Here is a 20,228-nt window from a genome sequence, read left to right as displayed (position 1 = left end):
AATGAAATGGGTTTGGTTAAAATAAAATAAAATAAAATAAAATAAAATAAAATAAAATAAAATAAAATAAAATAAAATAAAATAAAATAAAATAAAATAAAATAAAATAAAAAATTACTATTATTGCTGTTCTAGTTATTATTATTAAATTAATATATTTTTTTTAAATATTATTTTGTTATTTTGGAATAATGACAGCACATAAATCATGCAGAAAAAGACATGCAACAATATCTCATTTGTCAGATGGGAGTAAAAAAATATGATTTATTTGTGCCAGTTTAAATGCAGCCATGGCAAGAAGTAGGATTAGTTTAGTAGTTCTTTTATTTTATTTCATTGTATTCATTTTTAATTTTATTATTTTATATTTATTTAATTTTATTTTGGCAAAGAGTAGGGTGTGGATTAGTTGAATCATAAATTTAGTTAAATTTATTTATTTTTGTTTAATTAATTGTATTATTATTTTATTTTATTCTTTTTAAATTAATATAATTTATAATTATAATTTAATTTTATATTTCATTGTTTTTATTTTTATTTTATTTATTTTATTTTGGCAAGAGTAGGGTGTGGATCAGTTGAATATTTTTTATTTTATTTTATTCTTTTTTGTTTAATTTTATTACATTTATTTTTATTCTTTTTCATTTTTTCAATTAATATTCTACCTTTGTTTTGCTAGTTGACTTTAAATGTGTAAAAAACAGCTGTTTAGACTCTCATTCTGACGGCACCCATTCACTGCAGTGGATTCATTGGTGAGCAAGTGATGCTGCATTTCTCCAAATCTGATCAAGAAACAAACTCATCTACATCTTGGGTGGCTTTAGGGTGACTACATTTTCTTTTTTAGGTTAACTATCCCTTTAAGTCTGGACAAAACAGATAGAAACCAGACTGGGCAAGAGTGTTGTGACACATAACCACAAAAATGGTTTTGAAAACCTAGTCGGAAAAATCATTAAGCGGGATTCTTTGACCCTTAACCTGATATGAAACACATTCTTCTCTATGACTAAGGATGACACATGAGGTTATTTTAAGTCATAAATTACAGCCGATCTTACAGTCAACATGAAATGATGTTTACATCTGTTATTGTGACACATTTCTGAGGATATTCAGTGAAAATGACAGGCGGTTGAAGATTAAGAGAGATTCATCGTGTCAAGCAAGTTTAGATGAACATTAGGACAAAAATTTGTTTTCCTTAGAGCAGCGTGCATTGATGAATCGTTCAAAACAACTAGACAAATGTATTAATAAAGTAAACAGTGTCAGTTTTGTTCTCATTATTATTGTGGAGGCTGCTCGTAATTTAGCCGTTAAGCTGACATTCGCTTAAGTTGTTCAGACGTCTCGACTATTTTTGACATTGTAGGAAGATGCTGTTGATGCTTGGATAGTTTTTTGTAGCTGTATAATGTGACATAATGTGCGTGTTATCATTGTATATGTTTTGTCACTACGTGTTGGAGGAAAATTCCTATTTCAGCCAAAGTGGAACAGACAGTTTTCAAAAGCTATTCGATGGAGAAAATAACTTTTTATTTTTGTTTTCATTATTAACTGAAAAGCATAAGTGGGTGCTTTTAGATTTTTTGCATGTTTTATTGTCAATATATGTTGTTGTACAAATATTTATAATTTTTATTTTAAGGGGAAGTGGCATAAATGGGTTGCAATTGCTGTTTTTCTAGTCGTCGTAAAATCTCATTTGATTCAAGCTGTTCAACATCATGTTTCCTCAACAAGAAAATCTTTTGTCAATCCGTAACTCTGCAATTAGCACGCAGTTTCATCACTTAGTTAAGCAACAGTCATGCTACCGTTTAATGAAGTAATTTCTCAGTGCATCTTAAGATCAAGGCATCCTAAATCTTGACACACTTGTTTGGTTGGTACAGTAAGTGTGGTATCAGCAGTGTAATATTTTGTTATGGTACTGTATTGTATGTTTTCTTGCTTTTCCTCCTAGAAAAGCTGAAGTGGAGCAAACACTTTTCACAATGCAGTAGATTAATGTATTTTTATTTTTAAATTTTTACGTTTAAATTTTGTGAAAATTTTTCCTCAATATATTTGGGACAGAACAGTTGACCATTTTTTTTAATTATTATTTTCTTAATCATCATTAACAGCATCAGCATGTTGTTTTCACTGTTTTAGTCATCGTAACATCTGACTCACATTTAGCTCCGGTTTTCACATCAGTTTTCTCGTTCCCCCTAAAAAGAGTCTATGAAAGTTTTAATTTTTGAATGTATTTATGATTTATTTTATTTTATTTTAATATTTTTATTGTAATATATTTTTATTTTACATTTTGCAATTTTATTTAGATTGATATATTTTATATATGATGAAATGAAAGTCTGTGAAAGTTTTAATTAGATGTTTTATTTAAATAATTTTTTTCATGTATTTTTTAAAATATTTTTTATTTTTTAAATTGTTTAAATTAAAAACAATAAAAAAAAACATTTAAAAAAATTAACAAAAATAAAAAAGTAAAGTATAATTCTATAAAAAAGTAATATATTATATTATATTATATTATATTATATTATATTATATTATGCGCAGAACAGCTGACTATTTCTTCTTAATCATCATTAACAGCATTAGCATGTTGTTTTCACTGTTCTAGTCATCTTAACATCTGACTCACATTTAGCTCACATTAGTTTTCATTTCCCCCCCCCAAAAAGAGTATATGAAAGTTTTAATTTGACTTTTTTAAATTAAGAATTTATTTAATCATTTATTATTTTATTTTATTTTTATATTTTAATAGTATTTTTTATTTTAATCTTTTTTATTTTTATTTTACATTTTAAATTTTTTAGATTTTGCACAATTATTTCCCAGATCATATTTAGCTTCTGATCATATTTAGCTCAGGTTTTCACATCAGTTTTCATCAGTCTGAAAGTTTTAATTTGAATTTTTGAATGTATTTTATTTTATTTTATCTTAGTATTATTATTTTTATTTTAATCTTTTTTTTTTTTTAATTTATTTTACATTTTAAAATGTTTAGATTTTGCACAATTATTTCCCAGATATATCTGGCACATCAGAGTCTATGAAAGTTTTAATTTGACTTACCGCATTATATATTTTTTAAATGTATTTCTAATTTTTTATTTTATTTTTATTTATTTTATTTTATTTTATTTTAATATTATTTTAATTTTTATTTTATTATTTTAAATTTTTATTTTACTTTTTAAAATGTTGTTTAGATTTTGCACAATTATTTCCCTGATATATTTGGCACAGAATGTTTCCCACCAATGAGAGTCTATGAAAGTGTAATTTGACGTTTTATTTAAAGATTTTTTTTTATTTGTATTTTTAAAAACAATAATAAAAAAAATAAAAAAACTTTTAAAAAATTTACAAAAATAAAAAGTAAATACAAGTTTATAAAAATTATTATTATATTATATTATATTATATTATATTATATTATATTATATTATATATTATGTTATATTATATTATATTATTATGCACATTATGTGTTTTCACTCATCATATTTGGCTCAGGTTGTTCCCATCACTGTTTTCACATTTCCCCCCAAAAAGAGTACCTTTAAGACATTTTGCTTCCTTCCAAAGCGTAAAACTGCAATCGGCACGCAATCGACTGAACACAAAGCGTCTCTCTTTGCGCAGCAAGTGTTCTGAATGCTCGCTGTCAGACCAGAACCCCTCTGATCCGGTTTGGCAGAACTGCAGACCACCCTCTGCAGCTGTCAACAAATTTCAAAAGCTCGGAGCTCGGACTCTGAAGTGGCACTGACACATTCCAGCTTTTGATGGACACACAGGAGCAGTTCTGGAAACATCCATCAGCGTTCACATCCGCGCACACAAGCTGACAGGTCAGGTCTGGACAGACAGTGACAAACCTGGCTTGGACGCGCTGTCGCCGCGAACCACGACCGTGCCGCGGAGGAAGTGACAGGTCGGGCTTGGGCCTTACCTTTCTGCATGGGTCGAAACGCAAGTGTGTGTGTGTCCTCGTTCCGATAAATACACAAACAAGCATCTATCATTCTTAGATGATGAGCAGTCAGATGACAGCAGCAGAACCCTGGTCTGAATGTCATCTGTTTTCAATCACACGCTCACTATTTGACACTCCACACTTAGTCTTGCTCGGCCCAGATCATATTCGATTTGTCAAAACATTGCGAGGCTATGTCTTTATGAGATGGCTGTTTTGTTGCTTAAAGGGATAGTGCAGCCAAAAATGAAAATTCTGTCATTAATTACTCTCCCTCATGTCGTTTCAAACCAGTTAGATCTTCATTCATCCTTGGAACACAAATTAAGATATTTTTGATGAAATCCAACAGCTTTCTTACCCTGCACAGACAGCAATGCAACTGACACATTAAAAGGCCAAGAAAGGTAGTAAAGACATCATTAAAATAGTACAGTGGTTCAACCTTTATTTTATGAAGCTATTAGAATACTTTTTCTGCATGAAGAAAACAAAAATAATTACTTTATTCAACAATTCAACAATTGGTTTAAAGGGATAGTTTATCCAAAAAATGTAAAATTCTTACTTTTGTTTAGTTTTAAACTAAAACAACATTTCTTCTAAACAAAAAAAAGGCAGAATATTTGCATTGTTTTATTTTCATATTTTTTAAAATGGCATGCGAAGACACATCCTAGCAAGTTTGATATCAGTAATGCCTGAAAGCATTGGTTCTCATAAAGGTAAAAACTGTGTAAATTCACAAATATACAGAATTTAAATATGTGAAGGTGTGAGATTTTAGAGAGAAATCATGTGTACTGCTTTTCTAATATTTAGCCATTTTTGGAGCTGTTATCCAATTAATGGATAAAGTCAAGTCTGTGCTTTTTTTTTTTATTAATCATACAGTATATATATATATATATATATATACTACCATTTAAAAGTTTGTGGTCAGTAAGATTTTTTTTTAATAATGCTGTTCTTTTGAACTTTCTACTCAAAGAAAAAAAAACTAAATATATTCTACAAAATAAATCACCACAGCTCTTTTCAAAATTGATAATATTAAGTGTTTCTTGAGCATCAAATGAGCATATTAGAATGATTTCTGAAGAATCATGTGACACTGAAGACTGGAGTAATGATGCTTAAAATTCAGCTTTGCATCACAGGAATAAATTACATTTTAAAATATATTCACATAGAAATCAGCTATTTTAAGTTGTAATAATATTTCACAATATTACCATTTTTTTACTGAAAAATAGGACACTTATATTTAAAAATAAAACAAAAAAGTGAAATCATGCACTCATCCAGTACTAAGGTGCATATATCAGTAAAAATTGTAATTACTTCAAGTGAAAAAAAAATTTTTGGAGGAAAAAAAAAACAAACTCACAAGGAAGGCCAAGTGCCAAAACATTTGCTGATCCTAAGAACCATTTGTGCTTTTTTGTACAACAAAAAAATTACTTTATTATAATATAATATAATATAATATAATATAATATAATATGTTTATAGTTAAAATGATGTACTTTCAGCTTTATATCACAGGAATAAATTACATTTCAAAATATAATCAAATAGAAAACTATATGTTACTGTTTTTTACTGTAGAATAAGTCACTTATTTAAAAAAAAAAAATAAAAATCTGACATACATATAATGTATTGTAGTTTCCATGAAAATATAAGGCTGCACAAAAAAATTGAACATTAATGATAATCAGAAATGTTTTTTGAGCAGCAAATCAGCATATTAGAATGATTTCTGATGATCACGTGACACTGAAGACTGGAGTAATGATGCTGAAAATTCAGCTTTGCATCACAGAAATAAATTCTATTTCAAAATATAATCAAATAGAAAACAGAAATTTTATATTGTAATAATATAAAATAACTACCACCCGGTGGCTGTAGGAAAACAGTGAACGGTGGGCAATATGAATTTAAAGTGGTAAATACTGTATAGAAGAAATATGTCAAAGTCATTTATATGTACCATACTTTTTGCTACCAGGTGGTGACGCTATGACTGTAACTGGATATTGGCATGTAGATGTGTTCAGGCCAGCACTTTAATAAAACAAAGTTTGGTGCAGATTAATCATGTTATGTTTGAGTTAGTGCAAAGCATGACGTATCCTGTTGCCAACAGGTGGTGCTATGATTATAACTGAATATTGCCCTTTAGATGTCTACAGGACTCTTATCAGACATGTTTATTTTGATGCAGATCGGATATTGTATGCCTGAATTATAACAACTTCCTGTTTCGTAGTGAAACATCGAAGTTTGTCAGGCGGCCACGAACACGCCCTTCAACGAAAACGCAAGATTTTTGCAATTTAACGCACAAATGGCTTTTGATTACACTGACTAAATTTGGTGTTGATCTGTTTAAATCTGTAGGAGGAGTTCATTTAAATACGTTTAAAATTCGCTTACGTTTAAAAATTTGCTTAAACACCTGAAAATGTTCAAAACGACACAAAACTTACAGAGAATATTAGAAATAACAGACTTCCTGTTGGGTTTCGGACTTCGCACCAGGACTTTTTTTGTAGGCATTGGTGTGTTACATGTGTGTACCAAATTTCGTACATGTATGTGAAACATAGCTCAAGGGGCACTTTATAGTTGAATTGTTATAGGTGGCGCTATTGAGCCATTTTGCCACACCCACTTCTGAAACCCATATCAAATGTAAATCTACACCGCTTTTGGCATGTGTGTATTGTATGCCTGAATTATAACAACTTCCTGTTTCATATTGAAACATCGAAGTTTGTCAGGCCGCCACGAACACGCCCTTCAACGAAAATGCAAGATTTTTGCAATTTAACGCACAAAGGGCTTTAGATTACACTGACTAAATTTGGTGTTGATCTGATTGAATCTCTAGGAGTTCATTTAAATACATTAAAACACCTGAAAATGTTAAAAACGACACAAACTTGCAGAGAAAATTAGAAATAATAGACTTCCTGTTGGGTTTCGGTTTTGTGTCTACCAAATTTCGTACATATATGTGAAACATAGCTCAAAAGGCACTTTTTTTTTTAGTTGAAATGTTATAAGTGGCGCTATTGAGCCATTTTGCCACACCCACTTCTGAAACCCATATCAGATGTAAATTTTCACCACTTGTGGCGTGTGTGCTAAGTTTCATGAGTTTTCAAGCACGTTTAGGCCCTCAAAAATATGTTCATTTTGGAGAAGAAAAAGAAGAATCTGAGCAATTCCAATAGTGTTCTCGCACCATCGGTGTGAATATAATATACATAATATATTAGTTTGTTAGGTTTCAGAATAAGATGCAATAGACAAAAAATGAAGAAAAAATGAATAAAACAAAATCTTAGACACTGCATGTCAAACCTCATTAAACATGTTTATAGTTAAAATGATGAACTTTACTAGTAGTTATTCTGTGGGAAGTGACCTAAAGGAAAGTGACTTCAGCATAAAAATACCTGAAGACCTAAAAAATAATTCAAAAAGTGTCACAAGAAGCTCTAGCATGATTCATTTGCTGATGCCGCTTGGTCTGATATCTAATGCATGGACATTCAGTGTGCTTGAAGTGTCCAAATACTATTTTGAGGTCATGGCTTTTTGTGCAATATGACTTTTGGGAAATCAGAAGGGTAATATGGAAAATATTCTTCCTTCAAACAGATTACTCAAAGATCACTCAGTCTTCCTCAAATGTGCTTCAGATGTGTGTCACTTCACACTATATCAAATTTTCCAGTTCTGTTTGAATAATGTCAGCCATAGACCGAGACCGTGTGTGTGTGTGCGTGAGCGTGCGTGTGTGACATGGACATTTATCTTCCGAGCAGCACTAATACCTTAATGCCGACTACAGACTGAACACAGCGGAGGTTGTGTCGGTGAACAGGCCCGTCCGCGCGGCGCTCAGTATGCGTGCTTGTAGGAACAGCGTCGCGTGTGTCAGTCCTCCCGCGGAGCCGCGTTGCTTAAGCACCATACTTTGAAATCAAGCATGAATAATTAAGCCATTTCACAAGGCTGCTTTAACGATACATTACATGAGAGGAAATAGGTCAAGTGCTAGTGTTGGAAACACCGCCAGCATGGATCCCTATTGAGGTGAAAAAACACCTTATGTTGGGTCGCAGTAACTACTTTGACTCTACCCCCCACCGGGAGGAAGTTAAATTATTATTATTAGCATTATGATTTCTCATAAGATAAACAATGATAAATGAGGCTATCCTGAAGCACTTTGTTTTGTTGCAGATCTTGTTTATCCTTTATCTGTGGAAGCCGCAATGGTAATTGAAAAAGGGTAATTGTTTTTTATCTCACACTTCTGACTTATTATTCTCGCAATTGTGAGATATAAACGTAGTTTGTTCAAAGCTTTGGGATCAGTATTTTATTTTATTTTATTTTATTTTATTTTATTTTGATGTAATGTGTTTGAAAGAAGTCTCTTATGCTTACCAAGGCTGATCAAAACTACTTTTAATATTCTAGCATACTAAAAATAGTAATATTGTAAAATACCATTTTTATTTTATTTTTTTATTTTATTTTATTTTATTATTTAATGTGTTTAAATTAAATTGTAATAATATTTCACAATATTACTGTTTTTAGTAATTTGATCAGCCTTGGTAAGCATAAGAGACTTTATTTTATTTAATTTTACTTAATTTTATTTTATTTTATTTTATTTTATTTTTTATTTAATTATTTCATTTTAATGTGTTTAAATAAAGTAAAATTAAATAAAATAAAGTCTCTTATGCTTACCAAGGCTGATCAAAACTACTTTAATATTCTATCATACTAAAAATAGTAATATTGTAAAATACCATTTTTATTTTTTTTATTTTAGGTAATTTAATTTTTTTAATGTGTTTAAATTAAATTGTAATAATATTTATAATTAATTACTATTTTTAGTAATTTGCTCAGCCTTGGTAAGCATAAGAAACTTTTCATTTTATTTTATTTTACTTTATTTTATTTTATTTTATTTTATTTTATTTTATTTTATTTTATTTTAATGTGTTTAAATAAAGTAAAATTAAATAAAATAAAGTCTCTTATGCTTACCAAAGCTGATCAAAATTAAATATTAAATACACACTACAAATAGTAATATTGTGAAATATTATTACAATTTGATTTAATTTAATTTAATTAATTTAATTTAAATAACTGATTTTTTTTCCTGTGATAGCTTAAGAAAAGCTTAAGAAACATTTTCTGTTATAAACAGGTTTTGTGGAAATTATAATTTTTTCGGGATTCATTCATGAATATAAAGAATAAAAAAATAGAAATCTTTTTATTACATTGTCTTTACTGACATTTTGATCAGTTTAATGCATCCTTATTGGATAAAAGTATTAACTTAATGTGTTTAATGTGTTTGAAAGAAGTCTCTTATGCTTAACAAGGCTGATCAAAACTACTCTTAATATTCTAGCATACTTAAAAATTTTATTTATTTTAATTTAATTTTATTTTATTTTAATGTGTTTAAATTAAATTGTAATAATATTTTTACAATATTACTATGTTTAGTATGCTAGAATATTAAAGTAGATTTGATCAGGCTTGGTAAGCATAATAAACTTTATTTTATTTTATTAATGTGTTAAAATAAAATGTTCTTAATATTCTAGCATACTAAAAATAGTAATATTGTGAAATATTATTACAGTTTAATTTGAATTTAATTTAATTTAATTTAACTGATTTTTGTTAATATGCTTTTAAATGCATTTTTTTTGTGATACCTCAAGAAACATTTTCAGTTATGAACAGTTTTTGTGGAAATTATGATTTTTTTTCAGGATTCTTTTATGAATATAAAGAATAAAAGTCAGAAATCTTTTATATTACATTGTCTTTACTGACATTTTGATCAATTTAATGTATCCTTCTTGGATAAAAGTATTAAATTAATAAAAAAAAAGCTTGCACATGTACATTATTAGCCAGGTATAAGATTGTGCATGTAAACATACTAATTGTCTTCAACTATAGTTTGTTTTGTTTAACCGAACATGTAATTTGGTCAGAATACTGCAGATTCCAGCTTTACCCCCCACTATTTTGTTGATCTGTTTTTCTCTTCATCTCAAGGCAGGAAAATCTGTGATCGTAGCCTCTGGTGCTGGAACCGCACGATTGTTCCCCTCAGCTAATTCAACATCCTGTGAAAACACACATCTTTACATACACAAACAATATGTTTGCATACGCACAGGAAAAGGTCACGTTCTCTGTTATGCAGCCTTGACAAGTGAAGGCCTATTAGTTCATCAGGAGGAGCGGTTTGGGGTTTGGGTGGCGTTTGTGGAGTTTTACCCTTCCTGCATTTCATCCGATATTTGCTGCACTGTCCTTCTGCTAAAGAGAACTGAAACATTTTATCATTCTATCATTCTGTCTTTCCAGCTGTTGTTCTATTGTTCCATCTGCCATTATTGTGTTGTTCTATCTATCTATCTATCTATCTATGCATCTATCTGTCTGTCTATCTGTCATTCTGTTGTTCCATCTGCCATCTTTCTGTTGTTCGTTCTACTGTGCGTTCAATCTGTCTAATGTTGTCTATCTATCGTCTGGTTATCCATCTGTCCATCCATCACCTATCATTCTTTCCATCTATTTATCCATCTATCGTTCTTTCGTTCTGTCGTTTGTTTGTTCGTTCATTCATTTGTTCTGATCTATCGTCGTTCCATTATTTTATCTATCATTCTAGCTTTCCATCTATATTATTCTATCATTCCATCTGTCGTTTGGTCGTTCATTCGTTCTAATGTTCCGTCTGTCGTCTAAATCGTTCTATCTGTCTATCTATCATCTTTTTATTGTTTGTTCTATCCATCTATCGTTAGATCTATCATCGTATCGTTTGTTTTATTGTTTGTTCATTCTAATGTTCTGTCTATCTTCTGACTATCCATCCATCCGTCCTTCCATCCATCCATGACCTATCATTCTATCCATCTATCGTTCTATCTATCATTCTATTGTTCGTTCTATCATTGTTTCTAACGTTCTATCGTCTGACTATCCATCCATCATTCCATCCATCACCTATCATTCTATCCATCTATCATTCTGTCGTCTGTTCTATCATTCGTTCATTCTGTCTAACATTCTGTCGTCTGACTATCCATCCGTCCTTTCATTCATCCATCACCTATCGTTCTTTCCATCTATTCATCCATCGTTCAATCTATCGTTCTATCATTTGTTTGTCTATCTTTCTAGCGTTTGTTCTATGTATCGTTCGTCTATTCTTTAGTTTGTTCATCCGTTCTGATCTATCATCATTCTATCATTTTATTCATCTATTTATCCATCTATCGTTCATTCGTTCTGTCTCTCTGCTAGCATTCGTTCTGTGTATCGTTAGTTTGTTTGTTCGTTCATTCATTCTGATTATCATCGTTCTATCAATTTAACTGTCATTCTATTAATCCTTCTGTCATTCATTCGTTCTAACGTCTCACTATCCATCCGTTCTATCCATCTATTTATTCATCGATCATTCTATCGATCATTCTATCGATCATTCTATCGATCATTCTATCGATCATTCCGTCGTTCCATCTATTTTTCTATCGTTCTATTATTCTATCATTCCATCTGTCGTTTGGTCGTTCATTTGTTCTAATGTTCCGTCTGTCGTCTAAATCGTTCTATCTGTCTATCTATCATCTTTTTATTGTTTGTTCTATCCATCTATCGTTAGATCTATCATCGTATCGTTTGTTTTATCGTTTGTTCATTCTAATGTTCTGTCTATCTTCTGACTATCCATCCATCCGTCCTTCCATCCATCCATGACCTATCGTTCTATCCATCTATCATTCTATCTATCATTCTATTGTTCGTTCTATCATTGTTTCTAACGTTCTATCGTCTGTTCTATCATTCGTTCATTCTGTCTAACATTCTATCGTCTGACTATCCATCCGTCCTTTCATTCATCCATCACCTATCGTTCTTTCCATCTATTCATCCATCGTTCAATCTATCGTTCTATCATTTGTTTGTCTATCTTTCTAGCGTTTGTTCTATGTATCGTTCGTCTATTCTTTAGTTTGTTCATCTGTTCTGATCTATCATCATTCTATCATTTTATTCATCTATTTATCCATCTATCGTTCATTCGTTCTGTCTCTCTGCTAGCATTCGTTCTGTGTATCGTTAGTTTGTTTGGTCGTTCATTCATTCTGATTATCATCGTTCTATCAATTTAACTGTCATTCTATTAATCCTTCTGTCATTCATTCGTTCTAACGTCTCACTATCCATCCGTTCTATCCATCTATTTATTCATCGATCATTCTATCTATCATTCCGTCATTCCATCTATTTTTCTATCGTTCTATTATTCTATCATTCTATCTGTTCTGTTCTATCGTTCATTTGTTCTGTCTATTCTCTGACTATCCATCCGTGCTTCCATCCATCTATCCATTGCCTGTCGTTCTATCCATCTATCTATCCATCTATCATTCTATCTATCATTTGTTCATTCTATCTAGCATTCATTTGTTTATTCTTTCATTCGTTCTGATCTATTATCAGTTTATCGTTCAGTCTATCGTTCTGTCGTTTATCTGTCTATCTTTCTGTAGTTTTGTTGCTCAGTCATTCTGATTTGTGGTGTTCTGTCCTGCATTTCATGAAATATTTGTTGCATTGTCCTTCGTTCATGAAAACCAGTTCCTCAGGATGAAAACCGCTTAAGGGACCCAAAATATAGAACGTGGCACAACATTTCCATCCTACATGTGGCAGCCGGGTGTTAATTATCACGCACAAATATTGATCGCTCAGCTGAGATTCTCGATGAAAATATCAGGCAAAATATTCGCAGTCTTGAAAGACTCGTCTTGAAAGGTTTCAAGCAGCACGGCAGCCTATTTAATTTCACTTGTGGTTCTTTTCCTCGTCTTTTAATTGGGTTATATGCATTAGATTTTCAAATTAAGCATCTGCTGTTAACAGTATGCATATGTTGTTGTTCTACTTTGAAAATTACAGCTCTCAAGACTTCAATCACCGCCTGTCCGTATCACATGAAATTTCAGCTTTGAATCAGAAGCAGGTTTGGAATCCCCAGGCCTTGACTCTTTCATCATGGGGAGTGCATTTTAATTAGCTCGCCTCGGCTCAGCGCAGAACTGACGATTTGCACCAGGGCTGCGGAACAAAACATTGAAAACCCCTACCATGCAAATTAACACTGTGTCGCATTCATTGGCAACAGTTGCAAATATTTTGCTATGTCAGTCAGCTTCAAACTAAAACTTAGAAGGGCTTTTTTTTTACACTGCACAATCAAGTTTACAGCATATTATGAAGGCTGTGTACCGACATGACCGGAACTATCTGCAGTGTTAACGCTTCAAGATTTTAGTGTCAAGATTTCAGATTTGTTTGCTTGCATTAGTAAAGAGCCTTTGCTCTTTCAGTCTGTTTTCTGTTTTACTTGTTTATTGCTAGCTTTAGTTTATTTCTTTATTTCTTTCAGGTCAAAAGAGATTTTTTTTTTTAATCAAATCATAAATCCTGTAACTGCATGGTTTGAGGAGTCATTCATGTGTGTATCTCAGGACAAATTCAGGACTGGACTATCTATCATTTTATCTAGTTTTGTTGTTCTATCTAACATTTGATCAATCATTCTATCATTTGATCCTTTTCTGTATTTATCTATCGTTTTATCTACCATCTGTCTATCTTTTTATACATTGTTCTATCTATCGTTCTATCATTCCAATTTTTTACTTTTCAATAGTTTTATCTATCAGTTTCAGTTTAATTGTTCTCTCTTTCTGTTGTTCTATCATTTTTATGATTCTACTTTATTATTCTAGTTCTGTTGTTCTGTTATTTTATCAACCTTGTTCTATCTATTGTTTGTTCGTTCGTTCATTCGTTCGTTCGTTCTATCGTTCGTTAATTCGTTCTATCGATCGTTCCATCATTCTCTCTTTCATTCTATCTTCTATCATTCTATCTGTTGTTCTAACGCTCTAATGTTCTATCTATCGTTTTATCCTTCTATCCTTTGTTATATCTTTCCATCTATCGTTCTGTGTAGTGTTCTATCGTTTGATCATTCTATTGTCCTGTCTTTTGTTCTATCGTTCTATTGTTCTATCTATCGTTCTATCTTTTTATTGTTCTATCGATTATTCTATCTTTCTATCTATTGTTCTGTCTGTTTTTCTGTCGCTCTATTGTTCCATCTATCATTCTGTCTATCGTTCTATCGTTCTCTACCTATCGATTTTTCTATTGTTCTATCATTCTATTGATCGTTTTATAATTTTATCTTTTGTTCTATCTGTCTATCTATCATTCTGTCATTGTCTATTGTTCTATTGTTCTATCGTTCTATCTGTCATTCTTTCGATCATTCTTTCATTCGTTCTGTCTGTTGTTCTATCTTTCTATTGTTCATTCATTCTATCATTCTATAATTCTAACTATCGTTCTATTGTTCTATCTATCATTCTGTTTATCGTTCTATCGACTGTTCTATCTTTCTATCATTCTGTTTATTTTTCTGTCACTCTGTTTGTTCCATCGTTTTATCTATTGTTCTGTCTTTCTATTGTTCTGTCATTCTATCTATGGTTCTGTTGTTCTATCTATCTTTCTGTTGTTCCCTTTCTATTGTTCTACCTATCGTTCTATCAATTGTTTTATCATTCTATCTATTGTTCTATTTCTATTGTTCTATCTTTCTAACTATCGTTCTATTGTTCTATCATTTAATCATTCTACTGTTCTATCGTTCTATCTTTCATTCTATCATTCTGTCTATTTTTCTGTCGCTCTATTGTTCCATCGTTCTTATCTGTTGTTTTATCTTACTATTGTTCTATAGTTCTATCGATTGTTTTATCATTCTGTCTTTTGTTCTATCTGTCTATCGTTCTATCAATTGTTCTATCGTTCTATCACTCTATTGTTCTACCATTCTATTGTTCTATCAAACATTTTATATTTTGTTCTGTCTATCTGTCGTTCTGTCTATTGTTCTATCGTTCTCTTTTTATTGTTCTATCAGCCTATTGTTCTCTCATTCTCTCATTGTTCTCTTGTTCTGTCTATTGTTCTATCTTTTGATTTGTTCTGTCATTCTAACTATCGTTTTATTGTTCTATTGTTCTATCGTTCTCATTCTATCATTCTATCTATTGTTCTATCATTCTATTGTATCATTCTGTCTATATATTGATCGTTCTTTCTTTCTATCATTCTATTCGTTTATCTATTGTTCTATAGATCGTTCTTTCGTTCTGTTATTCTACCTATCATTCTGTCAATTGTTCTATCGTTCCGTTGTTCTATCTATTGTTCTATCTGTCGTTCTATCTTTAGTTCTATCGTTCCAACGCTCCATCATTTTTCTCTATCATTCTGTCTTCTATTGTTCAATCATTCTACCATGTTATCTTCTTTCAATCATTCTCTTTTTATCTATCTATCGTTCGTTCATTCTATCATTGTATCTTCCATCTATTGTTCTATCATTCTATTGTTTTCTTTTTCTCTATTCTATTTATCATTCTATCTTCTGTCATTCTGTTGTTATCTTATGTTATATTATCTATCTATCTTCCTGTCATTTCTATTGTTCTATTTATTGTTCTTTCTATCCATGAGATCTATACACCGTCATACTTCAAGACTTTTTAAACTTATGCCTTGACAAACTTTGAGTTTCTTGTAAAATAAATAAATAATACAGTTTTAAGGATTTCTTTAAACTCCATATCATTTTAAATCTGCTTCCTTAAATTGAAATTCCAATTCCGCATCCTGCTTGCAAGTTCAATTCAAATTGAAGTTGAATATAAAAGGGATTCTGAATTCAATTCTGAATGGCGCACAACCACACAAAACACACCTGTGGACTTTTAACCGATCTTAACCTCATACTAGCCAACAGACACCGCACATGACAAAATACCCCTATGTTACAGCTTATTAACTGTGTGCACTTTAGTGAAAGACATATAACGCTGATCAAGGGATGGTTGGTGTATGTTGTAGGCAACATGCCAGCAATACAATACATGCAGGTAGAGCTATAGTGCCGTGTGTGTGAGAGAGAGTGTGTTAGCGTTTATACACAGAGGGTGTTAAAAGCTGTCAGACAGGTATGGTCAGAGTAGAGGCTCAACACTGATTGATCGGAGGAGTTCATGTCAAGTTCACGGGAGGTCTCTGCCATCATCGCTCGGTGACTGGCATCCGCACATCAGCGCGAGGAGAGGGAGAAAAGCGGGCTCGAAAACAGGAGGATCGAGTAACGTCACCACATAACAGATTAACAAAGGCAGCATCATCTCTCTGTATGACAGCGGGATCATTTATCACACAGCAATGGTGGGAGGGGGCGTGTGCGCTGAGGTCATCTGTAGTCTGTGAGTAATGGCCACTCATTTGTTTATCGGTGACCTCAATAATCAGAGATGGTGAGAGGTCGGGACACAAATGGTGAGACACTGGAGAGCTTCAGAAAGGCAAACCATTCTGCTTCACCTTGTAGGACTACAGTTACGCTGTAATGAAGCTGTGCCGAACAATGTACCGCGCCGCTCATTGTGCGCCGCTCATTGTTGCTGTTACTATGACATCATAAAGGTTTTTCAGCTGAAAGATTTCAATGTTTCTATGGTTTCGGTTTAAATCAAATCGCTTGTCTGAGCTGAGTGTCATTACACTGGATGAATTCAGGGAAATCGGGCCACTTTTTGACACTGACATGACTGATGACATTGAGATGACTATTCAGTTTTGATAAATGTAGGCCATCTTAAAACCAAACACATTTTTGAAAACATGGTCACACAGTACATTACAGCACATTACGGCATTCATGATACTGTGTATTGCATTAGAATTAGAGTAATATAAATGAACATGTATTTAATGTACTGTAGTGTAAAAACTCATAGAGTCATGCTTTTTTCTTTGCACTTTCTTTCAGTGTAACACCTACATTTTAGAAATATTTATTTGTTTATTTATTGCTATTTTTTAACATCTCTGAAATGTATAGCTAAAAAGTCTATATAATTAAAAATATATATAATTATATTTTTATATAATAATATAGTATTATAAAATATATAAATGTATAATTATTTCTACTTTTTTTCTTTGCACTTGCTTTTAGTGTTACCTATTTCTGCATGCATGCATTTTTTAAAAGCATCCATGTAAAGTAGAACCCAAAACGACATATATATATATATATATATATATATATATATATATATATGCTTTCAGTGTTACCAATTTATTTATGCATGCATGCATGCATGCTATTTTTTTAAAAGCATCCATGTAAAGTAGAACCCAAAACTTATACATTTGTAAGCATAATAATTAGCTGTGTAAAATGTGCAGCATGGACACTGAAATGTATACATATTTTCTTTTGCACATCCTCTCAATAAAATTTTGACATTTTATTTAGTTTTTCTATTTTTTAAAACATTTCTGAAATGTATAGCCAAAATCGATATAATTAAAAATCTATAATTATCTATACGTATTTTAAAATTGTATATAATAAAAATTTAGTGTATAGTTATTTATACACTCTATGCATAATAATCAGTTGTGTAAAATGTGTGACATGGACACTGTACTGTAAATGTTTAATATAAAATGTATACAGTCATTTTATTCACCCTTTTCCTTTGCTCTTCCTTTATTTATGTACTATTTTAGCCTACTGTGTATGTATTTAGGTTAGCCATATAAGATGCTAATCTAATCAATTACAATAGCAATGACAATAACCATGCCTAATTTCTAGCAGCTACTAAACATAATTAAATATTGCATACATGCTGTTCTTAAATTATCAATACTTACACTATAACATGGACACTGTGACATTTTTCTTTGTTTTCACACAACATCTACTTTGTGTATTTAATGTTTTAAATTCTGGCTCTGTGCCTTTTATAAACATGTCTGGAAACGTATACAGTAGCCGACTGTATATACCGTACACAACAGTTATATCTATAACATACCACTGCATGTAATAGGCCAACAATAATATTTAATTTCTAGCAGCTACTCAACATATACCGCATATGAGTCGTTCATTAATTATCCATATTTATATAACACGCACACTATAATCTTTTTCTATAATAGTTTTCACTGCCTTTATAAACATGTCTAAATACATGTAGGTAATGTACACAATTGCTAACTGAATAAACAACAATAATGCTTCTTTTCTAGCAGCTACTAAAAATAAATCCAGGTATAACATTTTTTGAAGCATATGCAGAGTCCTGCTTATGCATATAGACATGTTAATGTAAGTAATTACCACAGCAATGGCAATTATATCTCACTTCTGGCAGCTACTAAAAATAATTACACATCCCAAGCACGTTATTCATTATTACTCTGCACTGTGTCATTACATTATTTTTTACGCGCTTAGTTCCCAGCATCTCTGTAAACTCCAGCCTGAAGCGGCTGAGAGAAAAGAGAGAGAGAGAGAGAGAGAGACAGTATGAGGCTGGTCTTGTGGGCTGTCTCATGTTTTCTCCGGCCTCTGTCTCTTTAATAAACTCGTGGTTATCTAGTGTAACAAATGTCTCGCTGCCATCATCAAGTCCAGAGGAGGAGGAGGAGGAGGAGTTTTTAATGTTCAGTTTGTTCTATGGATCGATGTTTGCTGCTGGCATCGCCGTGTGTGTGTGTGAGAGAGAGTGTGTGTGATATACACTGTTTTTTCTGTCCTTTTCCTACTACGTTTCATACGAGACCGGGAGTCTAAGCGATTGACAGCGTTCGTCCTTTTGGCTTGGGAAACAAAAAAAGAAAAGAAGAAGAAGAAGAGACGGAAAGAAAAGCAAAGCAAAACAATCCGCCATAGATCTGTCTATCTAGGAAGGAGAGGTATATTCAAAAAGAGACACCTGATTTGTGGACAGCGTTTCTGAGATACTGGATTGTACGGAACTGAAGTGCATTAGAGAGTCGCTATTGCGTGTGTATGGACTATATCAGAGCGCTTATACTGAATTTCACCTGGGCTCAATTTCACTGTACGTGAACTAAAGAGAGTTGAACATGCCAAGGAGGAAACAGCAGGCACCCAAAAGGGCTGCGGGTAAGATTCAACCTGACACCTATCATTTCACATTTATCCCGACATGAATATTGCTATTCATCCGCGATTTAGGCTCGCAAGCGTACGGGGTTGTATCTGAATGAACCTCTTTTTATCTTGCGAAAGAGTATGATGAAAGTGATAGCGCTGTCTTAGAAAGAGGATGTGTTTAATATCACAGAATGATGCTTTGAGACCGCGAATGGATACGCTTCCCGACAAAATCCGGCGAAAGTTTTTCAACTTTCTAGTCTGGCGAACTGTTTCACGTTGAAATGAGCGTAAACGCGTGTTTAAAACGTAAACACCGTTCGTTTGACCTCATCAAACGAACGGCGTGTTCGAAAATGTAACGTTGTAGCATTCTAAACGGACCGCGTAGTGAACCTTGTGTAACCCCTATCGCACGCCGCGAAAAATTCATACTCGCAATCAGTATTTGTATCATGTTTTGCTGTAAAAACACCAGTAATGTTTTTAAAACGAGACCACTTTACCTCACATTTTCAAATTGTCTTTTAAAGCAAGCGTTCATACTGCAAGCCGTTGCGCTTTTCAGGTAATTTGTCTTGTTTTAAAGGTGTTTGTGTGTATATATAGTGAATTAGAGTTTAGGCAAGGCTCACTTCTTGGCCTGTCTGTAATGTTAATTTACCACTATTGCCATGGCTGGTATTCACACGCTGTCTAATGAGGTAAAACGAACCATATTTTAATTTCAAACGTTCAGGTAGTTTTTTTGGAGTTTAAAAAGTTTAACCTCAAGCCAGATTTTGTTGGGAACCGACGCGTTTCTGCAGCTAAACACACTGAGGAAATACGGTGTGATTTTGGATAGATGTGCTGCTTTGGATCCGAATATCGGTTGAACTTCCTATGAACCCATAATATCTCACAGACACACGGACACACAAGAGGTGAATGCACGCGCACACACGCGGGCGCATCGTTTATTTACATTACAATAATATGATGAGGCCAGCTTTGTTATTTTGCCTTTAGCTTGTTAACTGTACACCAGTG

At 32.1% G+C, this 20,228-nt stretch overlaps 1 protein-coding gene across 2 annotated transcripts in view; it reads left to right on the top strand.

Annotated features, from left to right (window-relative positions):
• Positions 1-20,228, top strand: part of LOC127155038 (teashirt homolog 2) — a 169,561-nt gene that overhangs the window by 85,317 nt on the left and 64,016 nt on the right. The window contains exon 1 of one of the 2 annotated variants that reach the window (XM_051096987.1): positions 18,634-19,205. The exons of the other annotated variant lie outside the window; for it this stretch is intronic. Within the exon in view, the coding sequence (XP_050952944.1) occupies positions 19,166-19,205 (40 nt within the window). The 5' untranslated portion in view covers positions 18,634-19,165. Of the gene's footprint in view, positions 1-18,633; positions 19,206-20,228 lie in introns of those variants that run through there. 2 annotated transcript variants of the gene reach the window in all.

This window comes from Labeo rohita, chromosome 23, assembly GCF_022985175.1.
Source record: "Labeo rohita strain BAU-BD-2019 chromosome 23, IGBB_LRoh.1.0, whole genome shotgun sequence".
Lineage (NCBI taxonomy): Eukaryota > Metazoa > Chordata > Actinopteri > Cypriniformes > Cyprinidae > Labeo > Labeo rohita.
This window is presented reverse-complemented; position numbering and strand designations above follow the sequence as displayed.